The sequence below is a fragment of the Rhinatrema bivittatum genome, chromosome 9 (assembly GCF_901001135.1).
Source record: "Rhinatrema bivittatum chromosome 9, aRhiBiv1.1, whole genome shotgun sequence".
NCBI lineage: Eukaryota > Metazoa > Chordata > Amphibia > Gymnophiona > Rhinatrematidae > Rhinatrema > Rhinatrema bivittatum.
The window spans coordinates 104,454,453-104,468,527 of record NC_042623.1 but is presented as its reverse complement, the minus strand read 5'-3'; the positions used below and the strand labels follow the sequence as shown (position 1 = coordinate 104,468,527).

Genomic DNA, 14,075 nt, shown 5'->3' with positions numbered 1-14,075 from the left:
ACACATTTACAACGGCATGTGTTCAAATGCTGCCACGCAACACATCACAGCTCAAGATGTGAGGCAGAATAGTCATGGTCTTACATAACATGCCTCACCTGGACCTGTCTGAAATGTTTCCTCTGAACTCACAATATCAGAAAGACCCTCAGCACCAACTCGGACTTTATATGTTGTTCCTGGTGTTAAACCCTCTAATTTAAAGAAGCTCCGAGAACCATTTACAAATTCCTTTTTCCAATCTTCTTTGCCTAAAATAATTTTAGGAAAAAAACAAATTGGAAGGGTTCAAGTTATTTCTCAGTGTTCGCAGACAGAAGGGTTTTTTTGTTTTGTTTTTTTTTTAAATAAATCCTGAGGATAAACTTTGAACTGATTGAAAAGGCCCAACCACTCTATCATATATGTGCTTAAAACAGAAAGTAGGGTTTTGAGCAAAATAAGAATTACAGATTCTGCATAAAAAATGGTGCACACTCCACAGCCCAAACTGGACCAGATAGCTTTTAACACTAACAGGTTAATTTTAAAACGAGTGCGCATGTGCCAGTACCGTGCACGTATTGACATGTGGGTGGAGATATGCTCAAATTTTAAATCATGCGCTCGCTTGTGCAAAGACTTAAAACACGACTACTGCATGTAAGTATGTTCCTAATTTTAAGAAGTTACTCGATCAAATCTACTTTTGCCGGCTTTCACTTGCGTGTGCAGGCAGATTTTAAAATATGCTTGTGCGAGGGTCATTCCCAGTTATTCCAGTTAGTCCACCAGTTTGCCCAGTCAATCTTGACGTCCACCAGACTCCTCTGGCTCTTCATCCTGCACACCTCCCACTTGACCCAGACTCCTCGCCCTGTTGTGTGAGCCCTAAAATGCCAGATCAGGAGCAGCAAAGCCACCACTCACCAAGGCCTCCAGTTTTAAAGAAAGGAGTTACAGGTGTAACATCTGTCCCCGCCCTGGAACACCCATGTCCCCCCCCCCCCCCCCCCCTTTTCCGTTCCCTTATTTTTTTTGCTCTTGCATGCACATATAAACATATAAATTGTGGCTTTTAATATCCATGTTGTTCACGTGTATGTGGGCATTTTATTGTGAACAATGCTTTTAAGATTTTAACTTTACTGTAAGGAGTAGAGGAACATCTGTACTATTATATTACTGATGAAATGTCTATGATCCTAGTTATATTAGTTATTAGTCTTTTACTGATCCATAAACTAGATAAATTAGATGTGTTTTTGTTTTTTTTTTTACCGATATTGCTATTCAGGATATGACCTGCAGATTTTAAACTTTAAGAGTTGAATAAATAATGCAGATAGGGTGATTTTGTTGATCACTGTACTAAACTATTATCAAAACATCTCATGCTTATCCTTTTGCCCTACGAAGGCCCACACTCATACATTCTACAGTGACACAGCTTATTATTCCTACTGGGGTTTGAGCCAACAACCTTTTTCCTGTGACAAATGCATGCTACCAGTGAGCTAAGGGAGCAGTTCCATTAATTGAGCTAATAGGAGAACCCTATCCATTTTAACAAGTTTGCTCATATCCATTTCCTTATTACCCTGCCTTGCCACAGTTATCCCACCTCCCCCGCATCTCTCCCAAATAACTTGAAATCTACAAGTGTAACACGTGAAATATTTAATGGGCAAAAATCTCTTGAAATACATCTTTATGTTTCAAATATTTTAAAAAAGCAACTTCTTACTGAATTCTACACCATATTCAACATATAAGTTCACATCTGGTCCCTCAAAATCCCAAATGACAGTTGCATAGGTGTCAGCTGTAGTAATATTTCTGATCCTTGGATACAGTGGTCGAACTGAATGCATAAGAAAAAAAATGATATTGTGATTCAAACATTATTAAGTCCTATATCTTTGTTGCTGAACTATATCATTGTAAAGTTTCATTAAATTATTTTTGGAAGATAGATTTAAACTATAAGTTAATGTTAACTATTGCTAAATATTAGTAGCTACATTAATATTAATATAACCAATGTACTATCAATAAGGAAGTGATACAAAACAAATTATAGAGCATGCTATCCACCTCTCAATATGTCAAACTGTTCAATAACCTACATAATGTTATTATGTATGTTTCTAAATATACAGTGTTTTCAATGAGAAAGAGAATCACAATACCCTTATAGATAGTTGGGTAGATGTGCATGACAGGAGAAGTTGCAAAAAAGATTTCTGAAAGTTAGACAAGAAAGAAGCAGAAAAAATATTAGTACATATAGTTAAAAAGAAAGATGTTTAAGCATAAAGCAGCAGACAGTACAATCTTGCTTGATCAATGATTAACTCACACAGTCATATTCATGCAAACGTTTTGCAAGCAGTTACAGGGTAAAATAGGAAAGCATATTATAGTAAAAGCAGCTTATCTAAATTTTCAAGCAGCCTACTAATTGTTTATATTATGGAAATTATTATTGTTAATTTAATAACCTAAAAGCAGGAGATTGGTAGCTTTAAAATATCCAAGGCTGAAATCTATTTTAACCTTCTTTAACCGCACTTCATTAAGTAAAACATCGAACAGGAGGGAGTCTCGAGATCAAACTTCATGTCAAAAGAACAGGGATGAAACCAAGAAATGAGAAAACTTAAGAGACCATTGGCTTATATATTCCACAGTAAACTTCAAACATCTGAATGACTTGAATATCAGGGTATAAACCAACACCATCTACCTCTGTGATGAAATGACATCAGTTCAGGGAAGTTGTAGGATGTCACTTATGCTGGTTTATATTTTTTTCAGATGTGAAATATTTGTAAGATATCTCAAAAGAAAAACATGAGGTTACACTATGACATGGGATTCCAATTAGATCAGATTCCCATAGTCAAGACCTTTTTCCATGTGCATTTATGGAACAGATCATTTTCCTTATCTTTTCCAAAACTGTGGAATGATCTACCACTAAACCTAAGTGAAGATACAAATCTTTTAAAGTTCTGAAAAATGTTAATAACTTGCTTAATGAGAACTCTATTTCGTTAGTATAATCTAGTTAACAATTTTGGATTTTATAATTCTCAATTTTAATTGATGAATGTTTGTTAGATTTTTTTATTGGATAGCTTATTTTAATGTTGTACATCACCTAGAAAGATTTTATCAGTTAGGCGATTGATAAATACATTTTAAATAAAGAAATCAATAAATCAATAAATAAATTTTGAAATAAATAATTATTGTTTACAAAAGGTTTCCAGAATGCCTTTGTGTTGGAACAGAACCTGATGTTCAGATCACTCAGAGGATCCAAGTGAACTGCAGTGTCTCAGTTACAAAACCCAATCAATCACTTATTTCTGTTCTACATTTAATCCTGTTAGCAAATCAACTCTACCCTATGCATGTATTTTTTGGACAGTCTGAAGTTCTGAAAAGCATGGATCTGAAAGTTGAAAATCTACCCTGCAATTTTCTTTTCCGACTCAACACATCTGAAATTATTAGCTAGAGTATCTCTAAAGTCATTTCTAAAATGTTTGGAAGAGTGCAAGGCAAATATACTAAAAAATATTTTTGGCTCTAGTGGACATTGTACACATGTTCGCAAAGGAAAATGGAATCATTTCCATGCAAAAGTATTATAGATTAATTCAGCAAAATTGGTCAGCATTTCTTAAAACATCAGGCAGCCTTGCCACATTGCAGAGCATGGCATTGCAAATCTATTCTAAGGTTCCAAAGGAAGTCACTGAAAGCAAACAGTACTACCCCTGCATAAATTCTCTTTTCCTTAATGCACAAAAAGACACTATTTTCAGCAGCAGTTTTCTCATTTTGTGCTCACAGCACAATTTTTAAAAGCATGACACAAAATATGTGTACACCTGCCTTTTTAACAGTAGTAGATGAGCTCAAGTCCTCCAGTACTAATCCACTCTAGTTTTCAGGATACCCCTAATACTGTAAATAGCATGGGATAGATCTGTATAAGCACTGCTTCAACTGTATGCAAATCTATCTCACGCATATTCATTAGATATAACTATGGCCAGACTTACACAGCAACAATTCTTCCTATGAAAAGACACTACAAATATAGTAACAGGCTCTAGAACACAAATATATTTATCATTATAAAATCACAACAAACTGTACTGCTATAGATCCCGACACTGAAACAAAATGCTAGCAAAATCCTTCACCTCTGCTACAAATGCGGGATAGGAACCGTTCCTCCCCAAATACAGAATAAAAGACCGCAAATTAGAAATAGAAGCATGCAGACCAAAACTGAACCAGAAAACCCAAGAAGCATAATTGGACATTTTTTAATACTGGCCTGTCTGAGACTCCTGAGGATAAACTGGTCTGTCTGAGACTCCTGAGGACAAACTGGGGAAATTCTCCCCCCTCACCCCCTTGTTTGTATTTCAGAGATTAGATTTTATAACAACTTAGACTTTATTCCGAAAGAGAGAATTTATAGGCTTGCTACTGTGCATCCTAGCACTGACTGCTTCCTGTAGCTTGTCCTCTGACCTAATGCCGGTCTTCTGTAGGACTGCCCTAGAGGATGTTACATTGCAGGTCATTGTTGTATGTCTGCTTAGTGGAGGTGAGTCTTGTTTACTGTAAAATTTCTTTTCTCATATTTGTCTAGGACAAAATCTTTTCCCTGTAAACATTAGATATGTGAATCGGGTGCCGGAATTGGTTCTGGTTTCGGTATTGTGGACCTGCGGGGAACGGAATTTCCCGCAGTCCGGATGGTTTATTTTTTTGGCTGTCCTGAGCCGAAAAAAAACCAACCCACTCTGACCCTTTAAATCTAATTATTTACAATCCTCCACCCTCCTGAGCCCCCCAAAACTTTCGTAAAATACCTGGTAGTCCAGCGGGGGTCCCGGGAGTGATCTCCCCGCTCTCAGGCCGTCGGCTGCCAGTAAACAAAATGGCGCCAGTGGCCCTTTGCCTTTACCATGTGACAGGGGCTATCGGTGCCATTGGTGGCCCCTGTCACATGGTAGGAGCAATGGATGGCCGCCCCCCCCAAACAATAAGAGAACCCCACAAAAATTTCATGGTGTTTTCCTATCACTTTCGGGAACCCCCCGATTCCTGACGGATGAGAAAATATCATATGATATTTTCATCTGTCAGAAAAACGATTCACATCCCTAACATTGCTAACAAATGAAAAAAATTGGAATAGACGGAAGTGTACTCAAATGGTTCATGTTCTTAGCTGATAGGATTTTCCAAGTCAAACTTGGCAACTACCTATCTGACACATTCTCTATCAACACAGGTGTCCCTCAAGGCTCTGCACTCTCGGCTACACTTTTCAACATCTATATGCTTCCTCTACGTATATTAATTACAGATCTAGGAATCAATGTCTTCCTATACACTGATGACAAACAGTTCTATATTACTATCACAAAATAAATTGAAAATACAGCAGTGAAACTCAACATGCGTGAAGGCAATACAGCAAAAGCTATCTCTGCTAACATTAACACTAAACAAAAACAAATCAGAAATCGTATGGCAAAGGAGAAACCAATTTGTAATTAAACCGCCATCCCTAGACTTGGGTAATTTTCACATCACACCATGTGAGCAAGTACAGGATCTAGGAGTATAGACTGATGAGAACATCACAGTGAAAATGCACATAAACAAACTAATTAAAACAGGATAATGCAAGCTGCAAATTTTATATCAGTTAAAGCCTCTACTAACATTCCAGGACTTCCGAACTGTTTTACAAACTCTAATATTCTCAAACTTAGATTACTGCAACTCACTATTACTGGGCCTCCCTTCAGGACAATTAAACCCCTTTCCAGAACTTTAACGTCTACCTGAGACAGCTGTTTTCCTAATAGAGTTTGTAGAAGGAGGTAGATACCTTGAAACAAATTAACTCCTAGATTCATCAAAATGCTATACATTTTGCATTAATAACACCTGAATTAAAAAAAAGGGGGGGGGGCATGGTTAGGGTAATTTTTGATACTGCAATGCATGGAGAGAGAGAGACAGAGAGAGACAGAGAGAGATTCTATAAGGCTGTCATATAAGTCAATAATTTATTCCACCTAGTAACTGGAGGTGAGGTTTTGGTGGTAATCTAGATTTTTGGGGTCAGTTTTACATTCATAGTAAGACATACGAACAGCACAGTACACATCAGTGAACATTTGATATGTTTTGGAATGAGGAAAGGTACACAAAGATAAGATTTCTACAAAGTACTCTCACCCTAAATTGATGTACTCTCTACCTGGGTGATATCAAGCTAGAGCGAGAGTACATTGTAGAATCTCATCTTTGTGTATCTTTCCTCATTCCAGATCACATAAAATGTTCACTGATATGTACTATGCTGTTTGTACGTCTCACTGTGAATGTAAAACTGGCCCCTAAAACCCTACACCACCACCAAAACTTCACCACGAGTGACTAGTTGACCCTCCTACAGAGGTATAAATAGTTGGCTAATACATGTACCATCCCAGAGGTTCTCTCTCTCGGATTTGCCATAAATATCACAAATCCATTTTTAGGCATATCACACAGCTTAACACCAGGAAAATAGGGGTACTTATTTCCAGCATTAAAACATGTGTTATGCTATCACACACATTAAACATCTCACATTTTCATAAACTCCTCCCCTTTGACAGAAATTTAAAAATTTGCAAATGCATCTCACAATGCGATAAATAACACATGCGTTATCATGTGCAGGCATTTGGACCCTAATGCCTGCAATAACGCTCTAATGCATTTTGATATAAGATAATCAGGTGGCATTTTGATTCCTGTGCAACAAGCCCTCACAAATGCAGGTACAATAGGATTGCATGCACTTTTGTTGATTTGTCCGATATTGGTCTTTTCATCAGGACATTGACAGGGTTGTTTTGAGCTGGTGCAACACCCCAGACTACAGAGCATGCTCCAGTTAGGGCAGGATACTATTGACTCTGTTTAACCAATAGGAGCTTAGCTATTAGAGATGTGAATCGTGTCCTCGATCGTCTTAACGATCGATTTCGGCTGGGAGGGGGAGGGAATCGTATTGTTGCCGTTTGGGTGTGTAAAGTATCGTGAAAATCGTTAAAATCGTGTAGTCTTCAGCCGGCGCCATTTTGCAAAATGGCCGCCGCAAAATGGCGGCGGCCATAGACCAAAACGATTCGACGCAGGAGGTCGTTCCGGACCCCCGCTGGACTTTTGGCAAGCCTTGTGGGGGTCAGGAGGCCCCCCCAAGCTGGCCAAAAGTTCCTGGGGGTCCAGCGGGGGTCCGGGAGCGATCTCCTGCCGCGAATCGTTTTCCGTACGGAAAATGGCGCCGGCCATACGCGTATGGCCGGCGCCATTGTCTGTACAGAAAATGGCGCCGGAGGAGATCGACTGCAGGAGGTCGTTCAGCGAGGGTTCCGGACCCCCGCTGAACGACCTCCTGCAGTCGATCTCCTGCCGGCGCCATTTTCCGTACGGAAAACGATTCGCGGCAGGAGATCGCTCCCAGACCCCCGCTGGACCCCCAGGAACTTTTGGCCAGCTTGGGGGGGCCTCCTGACCCCCACAAGACTTGCCAAAAGTCCAGCGGGGGTCCGGAACGACCTCCTGCATCGAATCGTTTTGGTCTATGGCCGCTACGGAGGTAATTTAAGGCTACGGAGGTAATTTAAGCTACGGACCGCCGCTACGGACCCCCAGGTAATTTAAGGCATTTGGGGGGGGGGGTTCAGGAGGGTGGGGGATTTAATTTAAAGGGTCGGGGTGGGTTTTAGGGGGTTTTAGTGTGCCGTGTTTTAGTGTGCCGCTGGACCCCCAGGTAATTTAAGGCATTTGGGGGGGGGGGTTCGGGAGGGTGGGGGATTTAATTTAAAGGGTCGGGGGTGGGTTTTAAAGGGTTTTAGTGTGCCGGTTTTCCTGCCCTCCCCCTTCCCCCGATTTACGATTTTTTGACGATAAATCGGGGGAATTGGTATTGTATCGTGGCCCTAATGATTTTTGACGATTTAAAATATATCGGACGATATTTTAAATCGTCAAAAAACGATTCACATCCCTATTAGCTATACTGTTCCAGCGACCCATAGAATGTGGGCCAAATCTTAAAAAGAAACGCGCGGGCGTAGATTTGTTCGCACAACCCGGCGCAAACAAATCTACGCCCAATTTTATAACATGCGCACGCTGCCGCGCACATGTTATAAAATCCAGGCTCGGCGCACGCAAGGGGGTGCACACATGTGCACCTTGCGCATGCCGAGCCCGAGAGGAGCCCCGATGGCTTTTCCTGTTCCCTCCAAGGCCGCTCCGAAATCGGAGCGGCCTTGGAGGGAACTTTTTTTCCAGCCCCCTACCTTCCCCTCCCTTTCCTTATCTAACCCACCCCCCATTCCTAACTAAATCCTCCCCCCACCTTTGCTCCAAAAGTTACAACTGCCCAAGGCAAGCGTAACTTGCGCACGCCGGCCAGCTGCCGGCACACCATGTCCCAGCCCAGGCCACTGTGCCAGAGCACTCGACCCACCCCCTCGACTGCCCCCGGCCCGCTGCCATGCCCCCAGGCTGCTGCCATGCCTCCAGCCATGTCCTGGACCGCCGATTTTGGAAAGTCCCGGGACATGCGCCGCCGAGCTTATGTAATACAAGCCGTTAAGCCCGTTAAAAAAGGCTACATTACATTTTGTTTTCAGTCCATTTTCTAACACAGCACCCTTCTACACTTTTTCTCCCTCTCTCCCCCTTCCTCTCGTTCACTCCTCCCCTTTCCTCCACTCAGTCTTACTCACCCTCTGTCTCCCACTGCCTTCTTCCCCTCACTCTCACCTCCCTCCCCTTCCCTCAGTCACTCCCACCTCTCTCCCCTTCCCTCAGTCACTCCCCACCCTCTCTCAATCCCATCCCCTCCCCCTCAGCCCTCCTCCACTCCCTTTTTCTCTGCTCCACAACTTCTTACCCTTCCACTTACTCACATCCCTGTCTCTCACCTCTCCCTCATTCTCCCTCTCCCCCTTCCACTTACTCACATCCCTGTCTCTCACCTCTCCCTCATTCTCCCTCTCCCCCTTCCCACTTACTCACATCCCTGTCTCTCACCTCTCCCTCATTCTCCCTCTCCCCTCACTCTTCCCCACCCCCTCCCTCCCTCCCACACACTCACCCACTCCTCCCTCCCTCTCACTCAGTCCCTCCCTCCCCCCTCCCTCTCTCTCCCTCAGTCCCTCCCTCCCAGTCCCTCCCCCTCTCAGTCCCTCCCTCCCTCTCCCTCCCTCTCTCTCCCTCAGTCCCTCCCTCCCAGTCCCTCCCCCTCTCAGTCCCTCCCTCCCAGTCCTCCCCCTCACTCAATCCCTCCCTCCCTCCCTCAGTCCCTCCCTCCCACTCAGTCCCTCCCTCTCACTAAGTCACTCCCTCCCACTCCCTCTCTCCGTCCCTCCCACTCCCTCCCTCCCTCTCACTCAGTCCGTCCCTCCCTCTCTCTCTCTCCTCCCTCCCTCGCTACTGGCCGCTGCCGCCGCAGCCGCCCACTGCCACCGCCGCCGCCCGCCGCCGCCGCTACCGCCGCCCGCTGCCACCGCTGCCCGCCGCCGCTACCGCCGCCCACTGCCGCCGCCATGTTTTTTTTTTCCTTACCCTGCCTAAGACCGACGTGCTCGCCTGCACATGCGCAGTAGAGCTGCTTTCTACTGCGCATTTGCGGCACGTTGGTCAGGCTTCATTTATCTAGTTAGATAGGCTTGGCACGCACAGGGGTAGTTTTAGGGGTTATGCATGTATCTTATGCGCGTAACCCTTTGAAAATCTACTCCTGTGTATTTAGTAGGTCTGTCTCCCCATGGATTTTGTTAGGGGTTGGAAGCTTGGTGCCAAAACCAATGGGCTGAGCAGCCAGTTTAGGAAGCAGACAGAACAAAAAGAACTTCTGTTTTTGTATCTGAGAGACCCAGACTTCAGATCTATCCAAAGATAAAGGAGTGGAAGTATGGAGCTCCGTTTCCCTATAATCTTTCTTTTTGGAACTGGGACAGAAATGCCTGTTTCCCCTGCTTCCCTAAGCTAGATCTACAGTACATTCACAGTGAGGGGAATCTCGATATTCCTGGAATGGAAGGAAGGCACTGGGGACTCCAGATAATTCATTTGCAGGGGGTGTTGAATGGACATAATTTTAAGGGTGATGTTTGCAAAAAGGGAATGTAGGATGACTGATATTTTGTGCTGAAGTATTAATTAAACTGTTGCAGGACTATTTCATACTCTGAATGTGAAGAAATATAGTAACACAGTCCATCCAGTTCTTACCATTATGACAAAGCTAAAGACAAAAGCCAGACAAGATTAGCCATTCAATGGAATACATATCTAAAGACTGAATAGGATACACAAAAAAGATTGAATAATGATTGCCTCAATACATATATAAAGTGAATTGAATAAATATACGTCTGAAGGCTGATTCAATTATCTCACATAATGTACTACCTATATTCCTGCAATTCTTACACAAAACTATAAAATCAGAAAAGAGACCAACAGAAAAAACACAACATGGAAGAGAAACCAAGAGAAGCTCAAAGTAAGAAAACAAAAGAGAAGGCAACATGAACAGCAGATCCAGTAGACACACAAGAGAGAAGCTAAAAGAACATCAGACTACAGCAAGATCCAGGGACCAGAACCAACAGCATTGAGGAATTCCTGCTTATCAAAGCCACCATCACAGATGGACCAGAAACCTACCGATTCCCACACAGAGATCATCGCAGAGAAACTGGAGGCAAATTTCTGCAATCAGTAAGTTAAGACTAACAATTTTTTAGTATAAAAAAAAGTGCTCTCTTTTGCATATTTCCCCTAAAAGATTCCAAAAGAGAAATGACTAGAGTGTTTTGGTCCGCCATGGGAAATTTTGTTTTTCCCGTGGTTTGGGCTTTTTTTGGGGGGGGAACCCGAAATTTCAGATTAGTGCGCGCTAACCCAGAAAAATTACGTTTGTTTTTCAGGTTTCCTGAAACAGGACCAATTAGGCAATTTCAAGATGGTATTTATCTTGCAATACGGCATAGGGATGTGCAGAGCAAAAGTTTATGTCCATATGTCCATATGTCCAAAGGGGGTCCCATTTGCGGTCAATATGGACATAAACAGAATTCAATGAGTTGGGTATATGTCCATATGTGCAAATAAAACTTTAAACCCCTCACCCTCCTTAATCCCCCCCCCCCCCGACTTACCACAACTCCCTGGTGGTCCCAGCGGGGTCAGGACGCCATTTCTGACCAACTTTGCAAGGAGCACGTGACGTCGGCGTCACGTCGGAGTGACGCGGCGTCACATGATTCCCCGCGGGGTCGCTTCCGGGATCCTCGTTCGGCCCAAAAGGAACTTTTGGCCAGCTTGGGGGGGCCTCCTGACTTTTGGCAAGTCTTGTGGGGGTCAGGAGGCCCTCCCCAAGCTGGCCAAAAGTCCCTGGGGGTCCAGCGGGGGTCTGGGAGCGATCTCCTGCGCTCGTGACGTCGGGGGACAGGAACCAAAATGGCCTCCTGACCCCCCCGCTGGCCAAAAGTTCCTTTTGGGCCGAACGAGGATCCCGGAAGCGACCCCGCGGGGAATCACGTGACGTCGGCGCCACGTCGAGTGACGTGGCGTCACGTGATTCCCCGCGGGGTCGCGCCGGAACAGCCCGTTCGGCCCAAAAGGAACTTTTGGCCAGCTTGGGGGGGCCTCCTGACCCCCCCAAGCTGGCCAAAAGTTCCTTTTGGGCCGAATGAGGATCCTGGAAGCGACCCCGCGGGGAATCACGTGACGCCACGTCACTCGACGTGGCGCCGACGTCACGTGCTCCTCGCAGAGGATTGCAGAAATGGCGTCCTCACTCCTCGCTAGTTCACCAGGGAGTTGGGGTAAGTCTTTGGGGGGGGGATTAAGGAAGGTGAGGGGTTTAACTTTTAATTTTGGATCAACAATCGCGATTTCCAACATATCCAACATAGCTATGTTGGATATGTTGGAAATCCGATCGTTTATGTCTCATCACTTTTTTAAGTAAAAAAAAAAATATGCGTAGCGTTTTTCATATGCGGTCAATACGAATGCACACCCCTAATACGGCAATACGGCCCGAGTGCAGGAGGTCGCTCCCGGACCCCCGCTGGACTTTTGGCAAGTCTTGTGGGGGTCAGGAGGCCCTCCCCAAGCTGGCCAAAAGTCCCTGGGGGTCCAGCGGGGGTCTGGGAGCGATCTCCTGCGCTCGTGACGTCGGGGGACAGGAACCAAAATGGCGCCGGCGCTACCTTTGCCCTGTCATATGACAGAGCAAAGGTAGCGCCGGCACCATTTCTATTAACGCAGCCGTGGCCCGAGAGTGGAAGATCACACCGGGACCCCCCCACTGGACCCCAGGTAATTTAAAACATTTGGGGGGGGGGGTTCGGGAGGGTGGGGGATTTATTTTAAAGGGTCGGGGTGGGTTTTAGGGTTGTTTTAGTGTGCCGGTTTTCCCGCCCTCCCCCGATTTACGATTTAAACGATTTAAAAAAAAAGAAAACCGCGACGATCAGATTCCCTCCCCCCAAGCCAAAATCGATCGTTAAGACGATCGATCACACGATTCACATCTCTATAAATTAATTCTTTGCTACGGTGTTTACTGAAGAGGATATTTGGGAGTTACCTGTGCTGGAAACAGTATTTAATGATGATGATTCAGAAGAATAGAAAAAATCATGGTGAACCTGGAAGTTGTAAATAAGGCAGATTGACAAACTAAAGAGTAGCAAACTGCCTGGACCAGTTTTACATCCCAGCATTTTGAAAGAACTCAAGAATGAAAATGCAGACCTATTACTAGTTACTTATAACCTATCATTAAAATTTTCTATTGCACCTGAAGATTAGAGGGTGGCCAATGTAACCCAATCTTTAAAAAGAGCTCCAGGGGTGATCCAGGAAACTATAGACTGGTGAATCTGACTTCAGTGTAATGAAAAATCATAGAAATTATTATTGCAGAACAAATAGAAAGACATGCTTTAATGGAGTAAAGCTAGCATGGATTTGCACAAGGGAAGTCTTGCTTCACCAATTTGCTACATTTTTTGAATAATAGACATGTGGATAATGGTGAGCTAGTGGATATAGTGTATTTGGATTTTCAGAAGGCATGAAAATCCAAATATATGAGAGCCTCAAGAGATAGAGGGCAATGTCTTACTGTGGATTGCAAACTGGTTAAAAGAGAGGAAACAGTTAGTAGGACTAATTTGTCAGTTTTCTCAATTAAGAAAGGTCAACAGTGGAGTACCTCAGGATCTATACTGGGACCAGTGCTTTTTATTATATTTATTATATTTATTAATGATCTGGAATTTGAAATGAGTGATCAAATTTGCAGAAGACACAAAATTATTACAAGTTGTTAAATCACAAGTAGATTGTGAGAAATTCCAGGAAGAGCTTGACAGACTGGGAGACTGGCAGATGGAATTTAATGTGGGTAAGTGCAAAGTGATGTACAGAAGGAAAAGTAACCCACACTGTAATCCCACAATGTTAGGTTCCATATTAGGAGTTACCACCCAGAAAAAGGATCTGGGCATCAACATGGACAATACTTTGAGATCCCCAGCTCAGTGTGTGATGGCAGTCAAAAAAACAAAGAGAATGTTAGGAAATATTAAGAAAGGAATGGGGAATAAAATGGAGACTATCATAGTATTTCTGTATCCCTCCTTGGTGAAACCACACCTAGAGTACTTTGTGAAATTATGGTCGCCGCATCTAAAAAAAAAAGATATAGTTGAACTGGTAAAGGTACAGAGAAAGGTGACCAAAATGATAAAGAGGATGGAATGGGTTCCCTATGAGGAAAGGTTAAAGAGGTCAGGGCGGTTCATGGACACTCCATGCCCATGAAGTAGTAAATAGCACATGTAAAAGTAATCGAAAAAAATATTTTCACTCAATGCACAATTTTTTATTTATTTATATTTTTATTTATTTTTGTATGTTTTTATATACCGATGTTTGGCAGATGCCTTCACACCGGT

General features: G+C 43.5%; 1 protein-coding gene across 3 annotated transcripts in view; it reads right to left on the bottom strand.

Moving 5' to 3' along the window:
• NRCAM (neuronal cell adhesion molecule) overlaps positions 1-14,075 on the bottom strand; it is a 515,870-nt gene that overhangs the window by 57,322 nt on the left and 444,473 nt on the right. Inside the window, exons 26-28 of one of the 3 annotated variants that reach the window (XM_029616764.1) lie at positions 2,172-2,225; positions 1,727-1,843; positions 99-251 (exon numbers count right to left, since the gene is read on the bottom strand). The exons of 1 other annotated variant lie outside the window; for it this stretch is intronic. In XM_029616764.1, coding sequence (XP_029472624.1) covers positions 99-251; positions 1,727-1,843; positions 2,172-2,225 — 324 coding nt within the window. The remainder of the gene's footprint in view (positions 1-98; positions 252-1,726; positions 1,844-2,171; positions 2,226-14,075) is intronic. One more of the 3 variants, XM_029616763.1, reaches the window with a different exon arrangement.